The following is a 21,147-nucleotide window of genomic DNA, read 5'->3' as shown; positions in this document are numbered from 1 at the left end:
AAGTATTTTTATGTGGTTCGTATATTATTACTAGTAGAACTAAGTGCAATATTGAGGTATTTTTGTTAAGTATTTTTATGTGGTTCGTATATTATTACTAGTAGAACTAAGTGCAATATTGAGGTATTTTTGTTAAATATTTTAATGTTGTTCGTATATTATTACTAGTAGAACTAAGTGCAATATTGAGGTATTTTTGTTAAATATTTTTATGTGGTTCGTATATTAGTACTAGTAGAACTAAGTGCAATATTGAGGTACTTTTGTTTATATATTTTATCTGGTTCATATTTTATTACGGATCCTGTAATCACGAAAATGCTCCCCCTGTGGGTCAGCGGTAAGTTTACGGACTTATAATGCTAAAATCTAGGGTTCGATTCTATGTAGTGTTTAATTTTATGCTAAAAAACAACAAATACTAACAAATCGTAAACCTACAAAGTGATTTCTTCGACTTATTTAGGGATAGAGAAATACATTTACTTTCTCATTTCTTAAGTTTTTTTTTGTTTGTTTTTTGTTTTCCTTTGGCGTGGCCCTTTCGCGTTGATAATAATTTTTTTCGGTTTGCTTCTTTTCTTTAGCGATTTCAGCTTTCTTGTTACGTATTTGAATTATTTGAACACTGTAGGAGACTCGGTCTCCAACACGTCACGTGTATTGGCCCCTACCTCAGATTGTCTAGATAGCCACTTTGAAATGTTAATTTTTACTTACAAGTTACAGTCACCTTGAAGAAAACATTCCACGCACATTCGTGACCTTACGTTTCAGTGAAACAATGAAATCATTACTGAATTCGCGCGACTAAGTGATTTATCTCAGAACGTGACAGGCGAACAATAAGACAAATATGTTTCCGTTGTTTATTTTTAATATTTGATGGAATATAAACTTCCCTATGCCCAGTAGTTCGAACTTAGATAGATGGCCTTAGTAACTTTTCAATAAATACAAAAACAAATACAAGATATAAAGTTTTGTAGTATCTATACAAGCGTTTACAACAGATGCAGCACTACACTCCGCTTCAGTTAGTAAGTATTGTTTTGTTAGTTGGAACACGACCATGCATTTCTTATCCCTAATGTTTGATTTTTAGCAGTGGACATACAAAGCACATGATATTGTAGATTACAACTCTGTTGGCTGTTGTATTTTTGTCTGTTTATTTTACTTTAATGGACGAAATAATTTCTCCTGTCTGTGACGTAACTAAATAGCTTCAACAACGAGGACCTATTTCTGAACAAAGAAATATCTTTGTCTTTATACCTCTTGGGTCTTTTTTTTGTATATACAATATTAAGATAGTGTATTAGTGCAAACAATAAAAAAATATATTTGAATAGCTTCACAATCACAGTTTCTGTGTGAGCTATTTACGGGGTGGATCGAGAATGTGGTAAGACAGTCATGCTTTACTATCTTATCTTTCCACCTTGCAGAATGAAGTAAGGTTAAGGCTATCTTATAATCTCGTTGAAAAGCCTGTATTATACGTTTCATATGTGTTTCTCATTTCGTGGCACGTACGAGTAGTTAGGTTTAAAATTACTTGTAGTTTAACAGCCATCATTATAGGTTTAAGGGTTAGGGCTTGATGCTAATTGTACTCATTTGATATTTGAATAATGCTTGGTTACGTGACACAGACAAATTGGCCATTTCGGTGAGATGGAGTAAAAGGAAGTTTAGGCAGCAATAATGAAATAAAGTCATGTAATTTTTAAATAACTATCCACTAATAACCTGTGGTTGCAGCAGACATTTTGGTATACGGAGAAAACAAGAACTAACGAAAAAGTAAACTGAAGAAAGAAAAAATTTCAAGATGTTTATCTAAATCAGATGTTTAATATAAAATGTAAATTAGTATTTTTAACAGTTATGTATCAGTTGTTTTGAATATAATTCGACAAATTAAGTAATTTTCTACTTCTTTATGTTCGTCGTTGTTTTGAAGAACAGAATTGAAACTGTGTCGGCCTGGTGATTATGACGCTCAACTCGCAACCTGTGGGTCAAGGGCTCGAATCCCCGTCACCAAGCATGCTCGCCCTTTTAGCCGTGGGGGCGTTATAATGTGGTCAATCACACTATTAGTTGGCAAAATAGTAGCCCCTAAGAGTTGGTGGTGGGTAGTGTTCTATTCAATTTATAGTTTCATTAAATCTTATTGGTTACAATAACAATATTTACACTAATTAACATTATTTTGCGTTATTGATTTAATGTGTAAATTTAGAAGTCTTTTACGCCGAACTTCGGATGATATTCTTGGGATTACGGCCGATAGTATCGCTACTAGTTTGGATACCAAACTAGTGATTCAAGGTAATATAATATGTATAAGTGTTAGCTTTCTAATTAGTTTGCTGTTAATGCTATCATATTCTGTTAGTTTAGTTGTTAATCACAAGTTCGTATCAAAAACGTAATAATGCAATATATTTGCAACAGGTAGGGTAGATTAAGCCTAGGACAAAACAGTTCGGGATTCGAGCCAGCAACCCTCAGGCCATGCCAGGTCAAACGGCACAGCAACCTTTCGACTCAATTTATCCCTGTTCAACCGAACATGCTCGTTCTTTCAGCTGTGGGGCGTTATAATGTGATGGTCAATCCCACTATTCGTTCGTAAAAGAGTAACCCAAGAGTTGGGGGTGGGTGGTGATGACTAGCTGCCTTCCATCTAGTCTTACACTGCTAAATCAGGGACGGCTAGTGCAGATAGCCCTCGTGTAGCTGTGCGCGAAAATGAAAACAAACCAAACCAATCGACACAATAGATACAGGGAAAACCCGTCTTTCTAAGAATACCTTAGAAAACGATGCCGTGACTCTTGTTTCTCGCAATAAATAACAACATTAATCAACATAGAATTCAAATCCAAACACAAACAACCCATACGATGTGTGATGTATAAGATTTACCATTGGATTTATGTCCAGAGTCTAAGGTTTTGAAATACATGCGTTTTGCTCATCAATAACTATCCAACAAATTAGATATAAATAAAGCTCTTGCAAGAGGATTTAACCAGAAACAATCCAACAAATTAGATATAAATAAAGCACTTGCAACATGATTTGAACAGAAACTATCCAACAAATTAGATATAAATAAAGCACTTACAGCATGGTTTCACTACAAACTATCCAGAAAATCAGATATAAATATAGCACTTACAGCATGATTTGACTAAAAACTACCCAGAAAATCAGATATAAATAAAGTACTTACAGCATGGTTTCACTAGAAACTATCCAACAAATTAGATATAAATAAAGCACTTACAGCATGATTTCACCAGAAAGTTTCAATAATTGTTTATTAACATAATATTGTAATCTAAGTTTAGGGTAAGGAAAGTAAAAAATATATAGTTGAAACTAAAATATGTCAGGAATCTTGTTTACTTGTGTTTTTGACGATGGTTAAAATAATTGTATTTTAAACTGAAAAAAAAACCCCGAAAGTTTTATAAAGAGCCTGGGGGAAACTTAATTCGGTTCAGTCGTGTTTTTATGCTGTATGCGCTGACTGTAATCTATGAACACAAAACTACCCCTCTCTTCTTGCGTGATTTTTACGTTCACTGCTTGCTAACTTTTCAAGGTGCCTTGGTATTATACGAGTTCGCGATAAGATAAAGCATGTCATCAAGAGACGAATGAGAAGAAGACGGTGGGTGAAATTGAAGTATGACGAAGCTATAGTTTCTCTTTGTCTCTAAGCGCGAGCAGTCGCGAGATTCTCGGGAAATTTAGCTTGTTAAAACGCCCCCAATCGAACCCGCAAAAACGAAAAACGAAACGGCTTCACAGCTAGAGTGATAAATAGCCTCATCAACAGTGTGATTTTATCTGGTAAAAATACTGGTTTTTTCTTAGCTCAGATGTCAACCTCTACTATCATGACTTAGCTATCTAAAAACCAAAGTAACGTAGGTGTTGTTTAAAACCTCTTTGTTTTCATGCCAATTTTATAATGAAGTTTTTTGTTTTTTTGTATTGATCAGTTGAAAGATATTATTTATTTGGGCATGCAGATTGGAAGATGTTATTATGCTTATTGTATTCCTGAAAACTTAGGATTATTTAAACCAGCTATATGATATTTACTTATTTCCAAATATGTTGCGTGTAATAAAAAATATTGATTTTTATAGCATATCGCAGAAAACTGTAATTTTCTATCTTATTAGCATTGAATGTACTGTCTCATGAAAATAAAACGAGCCTTAACTCTAAGGTAATCTCTTTATCATCAAACAATGTATATTCATTATATAAACATCTGCTGTGATGGCTACCGACTGTTCTCCTAAACGACATTGATTCTTTCTGGCAAAGTAATACCGTCTCCATCTATCGGTATTGATTTAAACTATTTTGAAGAAATTGCGGACTTTAATAGCTGGATCTAGATGGCTCGATAACTTATGACACTGTGTACCAATATCAAGAATGACAGGAAGCACTATAAAAATTCATAAGCCTACTTGAGGAACTTTCTTGCTCTAGATTTATAGTATTCTCGTTACTTGATTACGTTGTTTTTCTCTTTCTTTAATTGTTACGTAAAATAAATAGATATAGCAAATACTTATGTAAACGCAGTTACTCAGATCTGTGATTTTGCTTAACTGTAATACACAAATATATTTTAACCATCGTCAAAAACACAAGTAAGCAGGATTCCTGATTATCATGGTCTTTAAAGCTTTATCATATAACATTAACTTTTGTTATTCTAACTGATGTTGTCAGTCCTTTGATCAGTATTTATTCACTTGCCAGATCTCTAAAAACTTAAATGTAAACACGAAATGTACTTTATACTATTTGATCTATATATTTCAAAAATAACTAAGGACATAAATTTTTCTTCTAAAAGACAGCCCCCTCACCTCCCAAGTGGCTCAGCAGTAAGTTAGTAAATGTTCTTTATACTATTTGATTTGTGTATTATAAAAATAACTAAGGACTTCAGTTTTTCTTTTAAAAGACAGACCCCCCCCCCAAAAAAAAAGAAGTGGCTCAGCAGTAAGTGAGTAGGTGTAAACACGAAACGTTCTTTATACCATTTGATCTGTGTATTATAAAAATAACTAAGGCTAGTAAAGATTCTCCAGTGGCTCAGCAGTTAGTGTTCAGGTTTACGACACCCGTGGTGGAAATATTAAATATGTCCCAATATGTAGCTTTCTGATTAACCAAAACCAAACCAACTTAAAAGACAGAAATTAATAATATGGTTATTTAACCATATTATTAATTTCTGTCTTTTAAGATTGGTTTGGTTTTGGTTTTAATCAAAACCAAACCAATCTAAAAGACATTTTGATATAGAACAGAGCAACAAGCCACAATATATATATACATATTGTGCACTTTGGTAGAAATTTCGAAATGTTTGTGCTACAGTGAAATGTTATCTGCACAGAAGAGATGTTTAGTCTGAGAATAACGAACGTTCGAGCTCTTAGTGGCTCAGCGGTAAACATAAAAAACTTATAACACTAGTTATAGGGTTCGATCCCTGCCGTGGGCCCAGCCCAGATAGTCCACTGTGCAGCTTCGCGCTTAACAATAAAACTAGCTTTTGAATAACTCCAAAGTACTTTTTTATTGCAGATGTCTAAATATTTTAAATTTCATATTGAGTAGCTTTGAAATGTCATTGATATAAATATTGATGAAAAAGAACTTTGTTGAAATGCCAGGGTTGAGATAGACGAACCAAGTGTAAGTCTGCTATAAATGTGAGGATGGGAGTAAGGATTTTGAGGGATGATCTGATTCTATCAGGTACCTGATGATAACAAAACCTTGTCGAAACGTTGTACATTTGCTGTTATGTTAAACTTATATTAAAGTTTTTCTTCATCACCCATTCAAGCCGTCTTCAACCATTATTAGTCTCAAATTGGGTTCCTCGTTATCGAAATTGTAGGTGGCTTGTAATTATAATAAATGCAAGGTAATATATGTGGGAAAACACAATTTGAATTATGAGTATAATTTTGATGGAAGTAATCTTAATAGTGCTGTGGAAGACAAAATCTTGGTTTTTTAGTTCATCAGTCTCTTAAGCCATCCAAGCAATGTGCTGTTACTAGTGTTAAGGGATATAATAGTTTTGGTCGTAGTTACTGAAATACTGATTTGGTTTGGTTTTGATTAATAACAATATTATTAATTTCTGTCTTTTAGATTGGTTTGGTTTTGATTAATAACAATATCATTAATTTCTGTCTTTTAGATTGGTTTGGTTTTGATTAATAACCATATTATTAATTTAGGAGATCCAATATACATCACGATTATCGAGTTGCTCTGCTCTAAATCATTGCCTAAAAAAGCATACAAGCATAAGTCAAGGTAACGTACTGATTTGCTTTAAAACTGTACATAAGAAGGCACAATAACGTAAGACATGGTAACATAAGATTTGCTGTCAAACTATACATAAAAAAGCATACAAGCAATAAACAACAAGCCTTAGAAAAACAACACGTTGCTCATTATTTACGTTATGCCTCTTTATGTATGGTTTCATAAAAAATTAATACGTTAACATGATTTATATTGTTATGACTTTTGATGCAGCGTTTTACAGCAAATCAGTACGTTACCATGACTTACGTTATTATGCCTTCTTATGTACAGTTTTACAGCAAATTAGTACGTTACCTTGACTTACTACTAAATCCAAAGTACAATTTAACTACTAAATTTAAATTATCAGTTAACTCAATTTCAGACCATTCGAAATTGCAATACGTAACTCTACTAATAAATAATACATAATTATAGAAGACTTGTAGACTAGGGAATTAAATATCAGAATAGTTTGAATTGCCTTAATGTTGTTTGAAACAGCGTCTGTATTCAATTAATCTTTCATAAGAAAATTTGATGTCCCTCCTCGTCTCTGTACAGCGCCATCTGTTGCTGCAGAATGGAATACATTATATGGACAATATTGATAAATAATCTATAATATTTGGCGGTGATTCCTTAGAATGAACTTCATATGTAACTATTTAACTTTTCTTATCACGGATAACGATGACCATTAGTATCGCAGCGCACGTGAAGCAGGCTTGTATTTTAGAAGTCACAATGCTGATATAGTATTTCATTGGTTTGGATAGTCAACGTCTGCAGGGAAAATCTTGATTCACTCAGTTTTTAGAAGGCTGCTGATAATCTGAATTATATGTTTATGGACCAATTAGAGCACAACCGAAATAATCTAAGGACCGCAATTGGACTAATAGTTAACGTGCCCGGACTGCGAATGGAGGGTTCGTGGTTCACGTCTCCCTTTGAGGCCGTTGGAATATCATAAGAAAGATGGTCAAATATCCCTATTATGTCAGATATAGAGTAGCTTAAACTGGACAGTGAATGCTGTTGACTAGCTCTCTAGTCTTTCAGCTGAAAATTAGGGACGGATATGTGCAGATAGTTCCTGTGTGCAAGTTCGAAAGAAAAAAAAACATAATTGGTTAAAAACACGCACGGTATATTATCAACAATGTAAAAAACAAAACAAAAACTTTGAGGTTATAATACTTTGAATGTTGTTATGATATAAAACTCATACTTGTACCAAGATATCTCCACTTGGAAAGTGTCATTGTTTCATACTTGACTTTATTTGCGTTTCTCACAGAATCAGCGGCATTCAGTAAATTTTATTGATATTTATGGTAAATAGGTCATTCTTAGTTTCGGAATATCAGATATACAAATTCCTGATTAAGGCTAGTTTTAATTTAGATTAACGAAAATTACGATTACTTCTCACACTAAAAGACGCCTCCGAGATTCTTTCATAGTCCAATCATATTCGTAGGTTTCAATCCCGTTCAAATGGAGCACGTGATCTCGCTTTAACGGGATCACGTGCTTAATTTGCAGCTATCTACAAAAACGAAGTAAGCAAAACAAGAGTAAAAAATATTTCTTTTTTACCTCTTTAGTGCCTGAGGATTTTCAGTGAAATTGATTTTATTCGGAGTTTAACATTTTAATCCGCGAAGTCTTTAAATACTTCTCTTTTCTTTTTCTAAATTCCAAAGTTGAAAAAACTTTTTATAATTGAAGGGTTTACGCATTTCGTATATATATTTTTTTCTTTTCCATTTTTCTTCAAATGGCAGCGATAGAATTCTTCAAATCAAGCGCTTCATTTAAATAAATGTTTATCTTTTCCTCTTGAATCGGAATAGAAATTCCTCAGAATTAGAATATTAAAATAGTTTTCTGAGAAGAAATCAATGTTATATATGTTAAGTTCAAGTTACGATGTATATCTTGAACTCACCTTCTATATCTTTCATTAAGTTTATAGTTTTATTTGTTTTTTGATATGTTTTTTTTTTTTTTTTTGCCTAAACTGTAGAAACGAAACAAAGTCTCATTAACACAGTAATTCAATTCTGGTTACACGTCGCCCGGCATAGCCAGGTAGTTATGGCCCTCGACTAGTAATCTGCGGATCGCAGGTTCGAATCCCCGTCCTACCAAAAATGCTCGCCCTTTCAGCCGTGGAGGCGTGATAATGGGACGGTCAATTCCACTATTCGTTGGTAAAAAGAGTAGTCCAAGAGTTTGCGGTGGGTGGTGATGACTATCTGCTTTCCTTCTAGTCTTACACTGCTAAATTAGGGACGGCTAGCGCAGATAGCCCTCGTGTAGCTTTGTGCGAAATTAAAAAAACAAACAAACAATTTTAATTAGTAGCCACCTACTGGTTATTTAAATACTATCAGTACTTTTGTAATTAATGGAACTTCAGCATTCCATTGTCATCTACATAAATATATACATGTGTGTGTGTGTGTGTGTGTGTTATCACGTACACCGTGCTTTGTCCAGGATATAAAAGTATATTTTTTGTAAATGTTTATGAAATTTTGAAACAACGTTATTGCTAATCTACTAAATGATATTTAAAGTTTTCACTGACACACAAACAAATGTATTTAACATGAAATATGAAGCACGATAAAACACACTGTCATCACTTTAAATATATGCCGATATATCTCCAATTTATGATATTTGCCAACAAGATTGATACACACACAAGTTTTCTTTTTTTAACACAAATATGTTTTAATATACAAACAACAATACAATTTACAAAAACAGTTATTACAAATAGTTATTACACACAATGATTTATGTACAAAAAAATTTACAAACTTACAAGCAATATAAAGTCTTCTTTCTAGTCTGGAAATTTTTCGATATCTTATGGAGGGTTCACGATGAGCGAGTTAATTACGAGTTGAGGTAAGTACGATTCGCTTAACGGGGAGCTAGCTAGCTAGCTTTGTCCTTCGTTATTTACCAGCCACACACGCCGAGTTTTCCACGATGAAGTTATATAATCTAAATATAAATTTAATCTAAACAAACGTTGATATTAAAATAAATATATAATAATAAACCCGTCACATATGTATCCTGTAGTAAGTGTCATAATCTAAAGTAGTGTTATTAATATACGTGTATATTCTTGGTTAAAATTTAGAATAGTGATGCGCAGTTCAATTCATTTTACTGATTCAATTCAGTTTAGGAGTTACTGAAACAAAACCAATACATCTAAATTGAAGCACTTGGGTATAAATGATTAGTTGAAAGGAAAATGACTAGATATACAATTCTAAAGATGTTTATCTCGGTAGCTGTGCTGCACTTGAAGTATAGGTTGACAAAAGGTTACATTTTAGTAAAAATCCTGGAATAAACATCAGAATATAAACTATTTAACACAGTTTAGCCAATAGCTAACAACCTTACAAAAACCCATCAGATGGAGATAGTTAACATTAATAATAAAAAAAAGTAAACCATCTAAACACCACAACGGTTGTGTATACTTGTCTTAGTAAGGTAACAATAGTAGTAATGATGATAACAATAATAAATTATGATAATTATAGTAATTGTTGTTGTAAATATTCTTATAACTATGTGAAGTTTTTGTGTATATTCGAGTTGGAAATTCCAGAATGATGATCGTACCGGATTCAAGAGTGACTTCATGAGTTTATATGATCAAGCTGGTTACTTCTCTTGCCGCACAATTTGTTGATCGGGTGAATTAAACGAATCGAATCAAACTGGACGTTGACTCGATTCTCGTGATTCATCGTAATGAGTCGTTGAAAAAAAAAGACATCGAGAATCAAAAACGCTTCCGTTTTCCGCAAGAGCATCCCAATAGCTTCCAAGCGAAAAGCGGCCAAGTTAAATGATCTTACTTGTTGTTTCGGCCGCCTGAATTAAGGTCAATAGTTGGAAACAACAACCTTATTGCTGCTTCTCCATCGCTTATGGTCGACAAAACCTGTCGAGCACGTATGAAGTATTGCTAATGCTTTTATGTCTGCGGACTTACAACGCTAGAAACCGGGTTTCGATACCCGTGGTGGGCAGTGCATTGTGTAGCTTTGTGCATAACTACAAACAAACAATCCTCACCGCCATTACATAAATAACCTTTTAAATACTAATCTGTAGAGATTCAGATAATTGTGTTTGTCTTGAAAAAGTCATAATTTCTCTAATTGCAACTGTATAAAGCTAAGGAACACGAGCAACAATGGTAAGTACCGCGCGCCATCAAATTACAAACCTTGACTAATGCAGCTAACATAATCTTGACTACTGACAAGAAAACCCAACAATCCCTTCGCTATGACGTTATTTCCTACTGGTTAAATTAAGCAGATTAAACATATTGGGAGGTTATCTTAAAGTCTATATTTTAACCTCGTATTATAGATAGAACGCCGGTCGTAATGGAAAATGCTAATGGTGCATGATTAAAACAGATTTCGAACGCGACATATAAAAATTGTTTCTTGTGAAAATAGAACATACATAATTATGTGGGAATGTTGTCTAGTATACAAACATAATGTCCCAGTAATTATGGCAACATATTGTTAGTGATTCAACCCAAACAGGCTCGACATCTTCACATGCTTAGTATTCTTGCTACAACATAACTTATAAACAGTAGAAGTAAACGTGTTATTCTTCAGTGCAGACTCAAACCACAGCTTGTCAAAATGTACGTAGCTGTCAGTATTAATTCACCTTTAAATCGGCCTGGTGGTTAAGGCGCTCGACTCCTCGTCACACCAAACATGCTCGCCCTTTCAGCAGTGGGGTCGTTATAACGTGACGGTCAATCCCACTATTTGTTGGTAAATAGTAGCCCAAGAGTTGTCGGTGGGTGGTGTTGACTAGCTGCCTTCCAGCTAGTCTATCACTGCTAAATTAGGGACGACTATCGCAGATAGCCTTTCTTTAGCTTTGCGCGAAATTCAAAACAAACCAAACCACATTTAAATCACATCTATTTAATAATCACTAAAACATACAGAGCTCCTAGATACACAACATTGTTACATAATTACGCAAACATCCCATGTTGTCAGACAGGCTTCGAAATAGATTATTTCGCAAAAATCTTAACAAAAATAAATCATTACGAACACTGAAAAACTTTATCATACATGATGATAATAGAACCTAAGTACGTTTCACCACTAAATCTAGTAAAATCCGTATGTACTCTATGGCCACCTACTACTGGGCAAATCGGTATAGAGTTAATATAGAGTTAATATTATTTTAAAAGCGTTTATTTATGTGAAAATAGAATTATTGCCATATGTTTTCAATTGATATTTATGGAACTGTTTATGTGAACAAAACTTTATGTTGACAATGAACAAAAAAAAAAAGAGAAGTTTATATCAGAAAAGTCAAAAAATCGACGTTATACAATTCATGGACATGGCCTGAAAAGGGTCACTCGCGTGTGCGAATGACGCATAAAGTGACTTCATGATGTAAGAACGGGTTTTTCTATCTACCGGACCGTATTTTCCTGAAGAATTAATTCAACACTCAAAAACCAAATCAATAGTTAAGGAGGGAGGTAGAGGTCCGGCTGTACCCGATCCTCCCAGGTCACATGACCAAACAACAACCAAATGAAACAACAAACCACATCTAATACGAACATTTTTCCAGCATGGAGCACTAATGTACCAACAGAAAAAAAGAGGTGGCAAAAGACGTTAAATCCTATCGGGAGTTCTCAAAACATGTTAATATGACATTATGCTAAATGGCTCAGGTATATGGATGACAATCCAGTGATATGGGCTTGTACTATAACCAAGACTTCTGATCCACCTGAATGCCTAACAAGGCCATCAAGGAATTATACAGTTCCTAGTTTGATTATCTTAAGCACGAGATTACACAATGAACTACCTGCGCTGTGCGTTATAAGCTCTGATGCATGCCGCTGTGTCTGCAGTGGGGGGGGGGGGGGATGAAGCAGTTCACAGAGAGGAAAAAAAAATAGGAGAAAAAGTGATACAGTACACCACCGAGTTTCCGGCAACTGATGGTCCGGCACCTCCTTTAATCCGGACAAAATTACGTAAGCGCACTTTAAATTCCCGCGACCGCCAGACTAGTTCCAACTAGTAAAACGTTTACAACATTCGTTGGAAAAAGAAAATACATTAAAGTTCGATTAGTACACTGGAATGGGCGGCAACTGCCTGTTGTAGAAAATCACGTGTAGAGGACGATGTTGGAAGACGGAAAACTTTTTAAACGTCACCCTCTACACTTGTTTATATATATATAACAGGCAGTTGCCGCCCATTCCCAGTGTACTCATCGTGAATATTCTGCCTAAACAATCGTCAAATAATACATCCAACTTCATTTCATGCAAGTCTAGCAATGACACCACTAGGACCTGTCTTAAGGCATTGGATCCAGAAACATCAACTGTGTGCGACCCTCTGTAATAATGACGTAAAACAATTGCATTATAAACTAGAAAATAAAGGAACAGGATAGGAAAGTGCCAAAATAATAACCTGATAACCACATGTAAAGAAAGGGAAAACTCGTGGAGCTTTAACGTTCACCTAACAAAAACTTCACTTCAACAATCCTGCAGTAGTGAGTAGACAGTGGACATTAAAACCGTAAATACAATTTTCAAGGTGATTACGTACATAGGTAAATGAACACGTAAAAGTACAACTAACTCTTGATCGAAATACTCGAGAATCGAATTTAACGACTTCGGAAAAAAAACAACGGTCATAAGCAAATTATTTGAAACAATAAAACCGGCGGGAGATACATCTGCGAATCATATATAGCTTCGAACTATTATTATGACAGTCTAAAAAAAATACAAAAGCTCTCGTGGGTCACTAATTATATATGACATTGTCTTAATATTTCTGTTTTGACTCTAGAACGTGACCTGTTAGTAAGACTAACATCCTTAATGTTTCTGACTTAAATTCCGCACTAGAGGGCGCCACCAATTGAAATTTTAACGTAAGTGTTCTCTTGTTTTAGACCTTAGAGCAAAGATACACGATGGGATGTCTGTGCTCTGTACACCACAAGAATCGGATCTCAGATTTTAGCACTGTAAGTCCATAAACTTAATGTTTACTCAATGGAGAACTTGATGTTCTGTGAAGTGTTTAAACAGTCGTCAGAAATTAGCTAAGTTTCCTAACAAATACAAGTTGCGTCATAAAGTCTTCTACCATGTAGAGCTTTCAGCGTGAAAATACATCGAAATATGTTGAGTTGATTTTGCTTTCTTCAATCGTTAGCGTAATGATAATATTTTACATACTGTTATATCCCACAAAATACCACAATGAACACTATTATCAAAAGCTGAAATTAGAACACAACTTTGGCTTTCTACTGCTCATTTAAAGTTTTAAAAAATCACACAAGAGTGATTATTTAGTGAAGTAGTATTGGATAATTATATTGTGTAATAAGTTTCTAACCTACCAACTTTAAGCAGGTGTTTATGAAATCAACGTCGTGTTTTTATCTATAACAGAATAACAATATTGTATAGTATTGTGTTTATACAGGTAACAAAAGAGTCCATTTGGGGCCATTGGAAGTTCGACTGAACATTGTCGTTAATTTTGCATTGAAATCATCATAAGCCGTGTAGCTGTGCAAACGTTTTTTTTTAGACTTCTCTTCAGCCGTTGAGTAACCTACTGGTTAGGGCGTTTGGCTTGCAATCTGTGGGTTATGGAATAAAAAACCCAGCACTGAACGTGCTCGCAGTTTCAGTCGTAGAGACGTTACAATGCTATGGTCAATCCCACTATTCGTTGGTAAAGAGTAGCCCAAGAGTTGGAGGTGGGTGTTACCGGCTGGTTGTCTTCCCTCTGATCGGCTGTTCAAAATTAAGAACAGTGGTAGATATCCTTAGTAACTTTGCTATAAACAACTAAATAAACATCCGTTGTGTTTATGAAAAATGTTCAGAAATTATTTTTTAAATGTATTCACATTTATTGAATCTATGAAGCTTTATATACACACTATCCACCAATTTCATAAAATTCTGATACCCGCTGTAACAAAGGCTCCTGTCTCTGAAACGGAATGAAACAATTTAATAAATAATTTCAGAACTCCCCATATTCATTTATCGAAGGTTTTACGTATTTAAATGCTATATAACTATTTGGTATAACTTATACATGTCACCTTCCCTTGGACATATATTTGTTTTGTTTGCTCTATTTCGGATATTAGCCGTCCTTAATTTTGAACTGACAGACTATAGAAAAGAGAACTAGTCAACAGCACTCATCGCCAGCTCTTGGGCTGCTCTCGTCTGAAGAAATAGTGGGATTTGGCTATCACTTTCATAATACATTCACGGCCCCAAAGTGGGAAGCATGATTTTTCTTTTTTTTGGGCGGTAACGGGACATGAATGTTGGATCTAGAGGTTCATATTCCAGCAAGTTAACCACTGGATCATGCATATTATTTATGCGGCGTTGTATAAGGAAATAAATAAAGGATTTAATACGGAATCCCTAGCTTCTTTGGGCAAATATTTTTATTTTACTTACCGGACTGTACGACGAGCCTGTAAACAAAATGGAGACTCGCCAGTCTATGCTTTATTTATTCTCCAAAAACCTTTACTGCTAGATAAATGGTATCAAAGTTTTTAGGAAACGTGTATGTCATAATCACGTTTTCTTTACGTACTATAAATGTGTGTGTAGCAATAATCTGCTTGTTTATTTATCACGTACATATATATTGATACATTTCCCCTAGGGTGAACGGTGTTTGAACGTACACAGCACGAATGTTCCTAGATAAAATCGACTTACTTCTATTTAGAAAAAGTTGTCAGTTTTGGAAGTTGTTTATCGGACAACCTGCAGGGTTGTTAAAACTGGAATATTTTCGGAGGTTTAATGTCTCTAAATACTTACCTGTGCTTTTCACTTGTTAACTAAACACACTTAAGTTGGTACATTTTACCATAACGACCAGGTCAGAGACACCCAAGGTTTAGACATTAACCTCCCTGATTTAGAACTGCAGACCAGAGAGAGAAGGTAACCAGTTAGTAGCGCGCACCGTTAATACGGCTGCTTTTAGCCAAATAGCAAGCGGGAGTGGTTGTTATGATCATAACGTTTCCACAGCTGAAAGTGCAGAGCGTAATTAACGGCATATCGCGGCTCAAACCATGGATCTTTCGATTCGAAACCCGGCACGTTAACTAAATAAACACACACTGAGAAGTGCTTGCGACGGAAGTGAGAAAACCAGAAGACGAAAGGAACACATTGAAACTTATGACATAATTTAATAAATTGTTTTATAGTTATTGCGCATTTCTGGACAACAGTATCCATTGCCTGTTGCTTTACAATTAGGAAAATGGGGTGTCGGGAAGTATTGAAACGTAATATACAACATAGGATGTACGATTTCTTTGGCGAGTTGCGGGTTCGAATCTCCGTCACACCAAACATGCTCGCCCTTTCAGCCGTGAAGGCGTTATAATGTGACTGTCAATCCCACTATTTGTTGGTTAAAGAGTAGCCAAGAGTTGGCGGTGGGTGGTGATGACTAGCTGCCTTCCCTCTAGTCTTACACTGCTAAATTAGGGACGGCTAGCGCAGATAGCCCTCGTGTAGGTTTGCGCGAAATCCACAACAACAAACAAACGATTTCATTGCACACACACGCAAATTCACGGGTAATAAAAAAAACCTACGAAAAACACTGTATTAACATTACTCAAGCACACATAACAGGGCTTGCAAATGCTTTTTTCTAACAGCCCTAGTTATCCATCAGTGTTGTTTACTGATCCTGTAGTACTAGCTTTTCATCTTAATTAATAACTGGCCCTTGCCGATAAAGATCAACAGAGAGAGGCTATTGTTTAAATCTTTCATCCAGCTAAATACACAGAATGTGTGCTTCAGGCTCTTGAAGGCTGCGGTGGCTACATGCGGGTTCCTGGGTTACCGCACCATTCAGCCTCTAGGTGATACGGTAATTTATTTTTGTTTTGTTAGAAAAAGAATTGAAATCAAGTTGATCTCTCTTCAAGTTCGTGAGACTCGAGTTTGTCGGGGTGGAGTCACTGGTGTTCATCTAGCAAGCACTGAGTAGGTAAAGGTTTGTAAATCTAAATCATCTTTGTCGCAACCAGGTTTGTTTTGTTATTAAGCGCATAGCTACAGAATAGGCTATATAAGCTGTATAGGGAACGAACGTCGAGTTTTAACGTTATAAGTGTTCAAGCTAACCGCTGAGCCGCAGGGGAACTGCACGTGATGTTTATCCTGAATACCTAAGTTTGCCCGTGTAGTATATATATATATATATATTCAAAGCATCATTAGGTTCGAAATATCGCGTCTTTTTATTCATTTTTGTTTCAGTAGATTTGTAGCGCTTTCAGAGCTTTAGCCATCCTAATTAAATACGTAATTTTTAACATATATAAACAAATACATCTCACTAAATATATTTTAGAAATCAATATAGATAATAATTATATATTATCTAAAATCCATACATAATAAAAACTTGTAAATAAAACACAACTAAAAACGCAAGAAATCCACTAGTTATTCAAATAAGCTTCAAATTACCTCTAATTTTTTTTATAAAATAATTTTCATAAAATAATTTGTACATCTAGCACTATAAGAAGAGTCGTAAGTAATACTAATGATATTGTAGCTAATAAACAACCTAAAAACTTGAACAGTTTACTTAATTATATATATAATACTAATAATAATATCGGTGTAAAACTCGGGATGTCATCTCTGTAATCTAGCTTATTTTACCCATATTAATATTATTAGAAACACAAACACAGATGGAACTATTATGTTTGAAATCAAAAGATCTTTCTCTTGCAGTTCGAAGAACTGTATTTATATGTTAAAATATGCAAATTGTGGTCAAACTGAAAATTTAAGATTTAGAATGAACCAACATAAGTTTCATGTTAGAAACCTAAGTCAAAGTTCATTAAAAAGTTCAGAACACTTTCACAACTGCATCTCGAGTACCCCTAACCTACAACAAGAACTTTCTTTTTCCATTTTGTAATAATTAACAAAAAAGTATGGAATTAATTTGAATCTTATTTAAATAATTTGTGGATTTTTTGGTGTTTTTTAGTTATGTTATACTTACAAGTTTTAAATGTTTATGGAATTTATATAATCATTACTTATATTAACTTTTAAGATATTTTTACTGGGATGTATGTGTTTTACATATGTTTTGATTTTGTTAAAAATTACGTATTTAATGTATTATATTTAATTAAGATGGCTGAAGATTAGTGCTAAAGCTGCGAAAGCGCTACCTTCCTACCGAAACAAAATAAATAAACAGATAGTTCGAACCTGATGGTGCTGTGGTGATTGCTATATATATTTATTTATTACGCTTGAGAAGATCGCATCGTTATCGATAGATACATACACACCTTTTTAAGCTATTATCTCATTGAAAAAAAAATGTTAAGAAATGTTTTTTAATTTTATTTACCATCATTTTTTTTTGGTTTCGGATAATAGTAAAAAGCCTCGAGTTTGAAGTAATTTCCTATCTTTGCAAGTCGTGTGTACATACATACTGATTGTTCCATTTTTTCTATGGCCCGGCATGGCCAGGTGGCCAGCTCAAATCGCAATCTGAGGGTCGCGGGTTCGAATCCCTGTCACACCAAACATGCTCGCCCTTTCAGCGTTATAATGTGACGGTCAATCCCATTATTCTTTGGTAAAAGAGTAGCCCAAGAGTTGGCGGTGGATGGTGATGACTAGCTGCCATCCCACTAGTCTTACACTGCTAAATTAGGGACAAAACAAACAAACCATTTTTCTACACACGTGCCCACTCGTATTCTGTCTCGTGTTTTATTAAAAATTATGTTCACGTCTCTAAAGGAAATCACGTACCGAATAATATCAAAACGTTTTAAACTTTTGGAGATATTTTTTATTTTAGTTCACTAATGAGGTATATATCTGACGCAGATGTAGCTCACGATCGTGTGATAATTAGGTATATATTTGACGCAGATGTAGCTCACGACCGTGTGATAATAAGGTATATATTTGACGGAGATGTAGCTCACGACCGTGTGATAATTAGGTATATATTTGGAGCAGATGTAGCTCACGATCGTGTGATAATTAGGTATATATTTGGCGCAGATGTAGCTCACGACCGTGTGGTAATAAGGTATATATTTGACGCAGATGTAGCTCACGACCGTGTGACAAAAGGTATATATTTGACGCAGATGTAGCTCATGACCGTGTGGCAAAAGGTATATATTTGACGCAGATGTAGCTCACGACCGTGTGATAATAATCACACGGTCGTGAGCTACATCTGCGTCAAATATATACCATATTATGACACGGTCGTGAGCTACATCTGCGTCAAATATATACCTTGATCAGTTTTATTTTTTTCACTTATAAACAGATTCCAACTCCAAGCAAAGTGGCTGCACTAACTGAGTCAACTCTTGGCGCCCTCTATCACCCTTTCTACTTTGTAAGGACTCAGCTCGTGAGACAGGCGCGTGACATACTTCTGTGCCGGTTTTTCGGGGACTTCACGAAATTTTGTGAAGAGTTTTTACTTCCAGCCGGATCACTACTACAAAGAATCCAGTTCAAGGTAGGCTAATTTAATACGTGTAGCTGCAATTTTGTTTTGTTGATGAATGAATTATACTTTACGTATTCTCAGTCTTTTCTTGTTGAATTGCGTGCATGAAATGATTTCAAATTCTGGAATTTTTGTTGTTGTTTTGTTATTCGTGAATTGACTCTGGACTTTGGATGGAAGAGATTAATTGTTGTAATGGTTGACATTGCAATAATAACATGTTCTATCTAAACAAAAATTATTTTTTCTTTTGTGTTACTATTCAACATGAGATAAATCAGTATTGAAGGTTATGTCGAAAGTAAGTGTGTATTTTTTTTTTACCTTTGAATATTTTTATAAAAGTTAACCAGTGTTTTGCAGACATTTTAAATCTGTTAAAAAAGAACCAGAAAACAAAGTTAATTTACTGAAATAAAGTAGCATTTAAAATTATATTGTTGTCTTTTTTATATTAATATATCCCCAGCTTTAAAAAAAAGCACCCAATTAAGACTATTCCAGTGTTGTTTTTGTTTAAAGGATAACAATTCCGTTTTTAAGAATGTTCATATCACAAAAAATGTTACCTAAAAACACACGAGGAATGTGGATCGAAAAAAACAAAAACACAAACGTAAAGTCCAACATACACGAGGAAACACGCTTCTTTGAAAGACCTTTCAAACAACACTTGAAATTTCTGAATAATTTGACCTCACGAAGACCTGCTCTAGCAGCTCAAAATTCGTCCAAAAACATCCTCAACATTAATTAAATATTAAAAAGAATTATGTTACTAAAAATTCTTACAAGTTTTTTTTATCGGTTGTACATAGTAAAACTTTTATTTTGTTCACAACGTTTGTTTTTTAATTAATTTCTGTTAGCCTCAGTTCTTGTAACTCACCTGATGATGCCAGCTAAACCTGGTGAAACGTTGTGAACAAAATAAACAAACGTTTTACTGTGTACAATCGATAAAGAACTTGTGTGAAAAAACAACATTAGTGTTGGATGAATACATTAACGGAATGTTTGATGTTCGAAGACATTCTTTGATGATTCGTTTTTTGTTTTTCGTTTTCTTTTATTGTTACTATGTGAATGTAGTGCGTGCACTCGAATATACGGACAGAAACTAGGATTTCTTTAGAAGCATATAGTTTACAATGACATATCTATCATATAATTAATAAAATGTTTTTTTTATAATGTTAAGGTTTATTTTTTTATTTTCAAATAATGCATAATAAAGACATAATATTGATACTGCTATAGAACAGTTCATTAATATTACGTAAATTGTACCCCTATAACTTTCCGCCTAGGTGTTGTTACGTAAACTGAACCAAAACTAGATATTTTGCACACGAGTGTAAGATACGTTATATAGAACATGGATTACTTTGTTTAACTTTTCGTGTAATTAATTCATGCTTGTTTGGGTAAATGAAGCCAACTTCTCATCCTGAAGTTTAAATAACATTCATATACTGGATGTCCGTGTTTGAGTAAGCCCCGGACAGAGGGACGGGACAGGTTATGAAGGTCATCAATCTAGGTCAGGACAGGATAATTGATGGGCTAGTCGTGCTGCTAACCTTAAAAATGACTGAAATACTAGTGGTTTTATCGAGTCAACCAATGAGTAATGAACTGTAGTATTAACAACCCTGGATCTGTAGTTTGGATCAACACGAAAAGCACTGTAGAGTCTCTGAACAACAACAACAACAGAAAACGTCTAAACATTTTAAACTGTAGGATATGATTAAGTGTCTTTTAAGGTGTTTTTAATAAGCTCGTAGAGGTTTTAGTTATGAACAGATAAGTTATATAACACCCATGGAGAGGATGGTAACTTGAAAGCAACCCAAAGTTTATTATTAAGATTTTACTTTACATTGAGTTTGTACTTCCTTCACTCTAATACTGCATATCGTACAAGTATTGCCAGATTATTGTCACACTAATACTGAATATCGATGAAGTATCGCCAGATTATTGTCACGACAATGCTGAATACCGTTGTGATGTCGCCAGGTTATTGTCACGC

The 21,147-nt window shown here is 34.5% G+C and overlaps 1 protein-coding gene across 1 annotated transcript in view; it reads left to right on the top strand.

Annotated features, from left to right (window-relative positions):
• The window catches only part of LOC106471630, a 192,708-nt gene that overhangs the window by 46,293 nt on the left and 125,268 nt on the right, over positions 1-21,147 (top strand). Inside the window, exon 4 of the mRNA XM_022401203.1 lies at positions 18,921-19,118. Coding sequence (XP_022256911.1) covers positions 18,921-19,118 — 198 coding nt within the window. The remainder of the gene's footprint in view (positions 1-18,920; positions 19,119-21,147) is intronic.

This window comes from Limulus polyphemus, unplaced genomic scaffold (genome assembly GCF_000517525.1).
Source record: "Limulus polyphemus unplaced genomic scaffold, Limulus_polyphemus-2.1.2 Scaffold114, whole genome shotgun sequence".
Lineage (NCBI taxonomy): Eukaryota > Metazoa > Arthropoda > Merostomata > Xiphosura > Limulidae > Limulus > Limulus polyphemus.
Note: the sequence above shows the minus strand (reverse complement) of the source record. Positions and strands in the feature narration are given on the sequence as shown.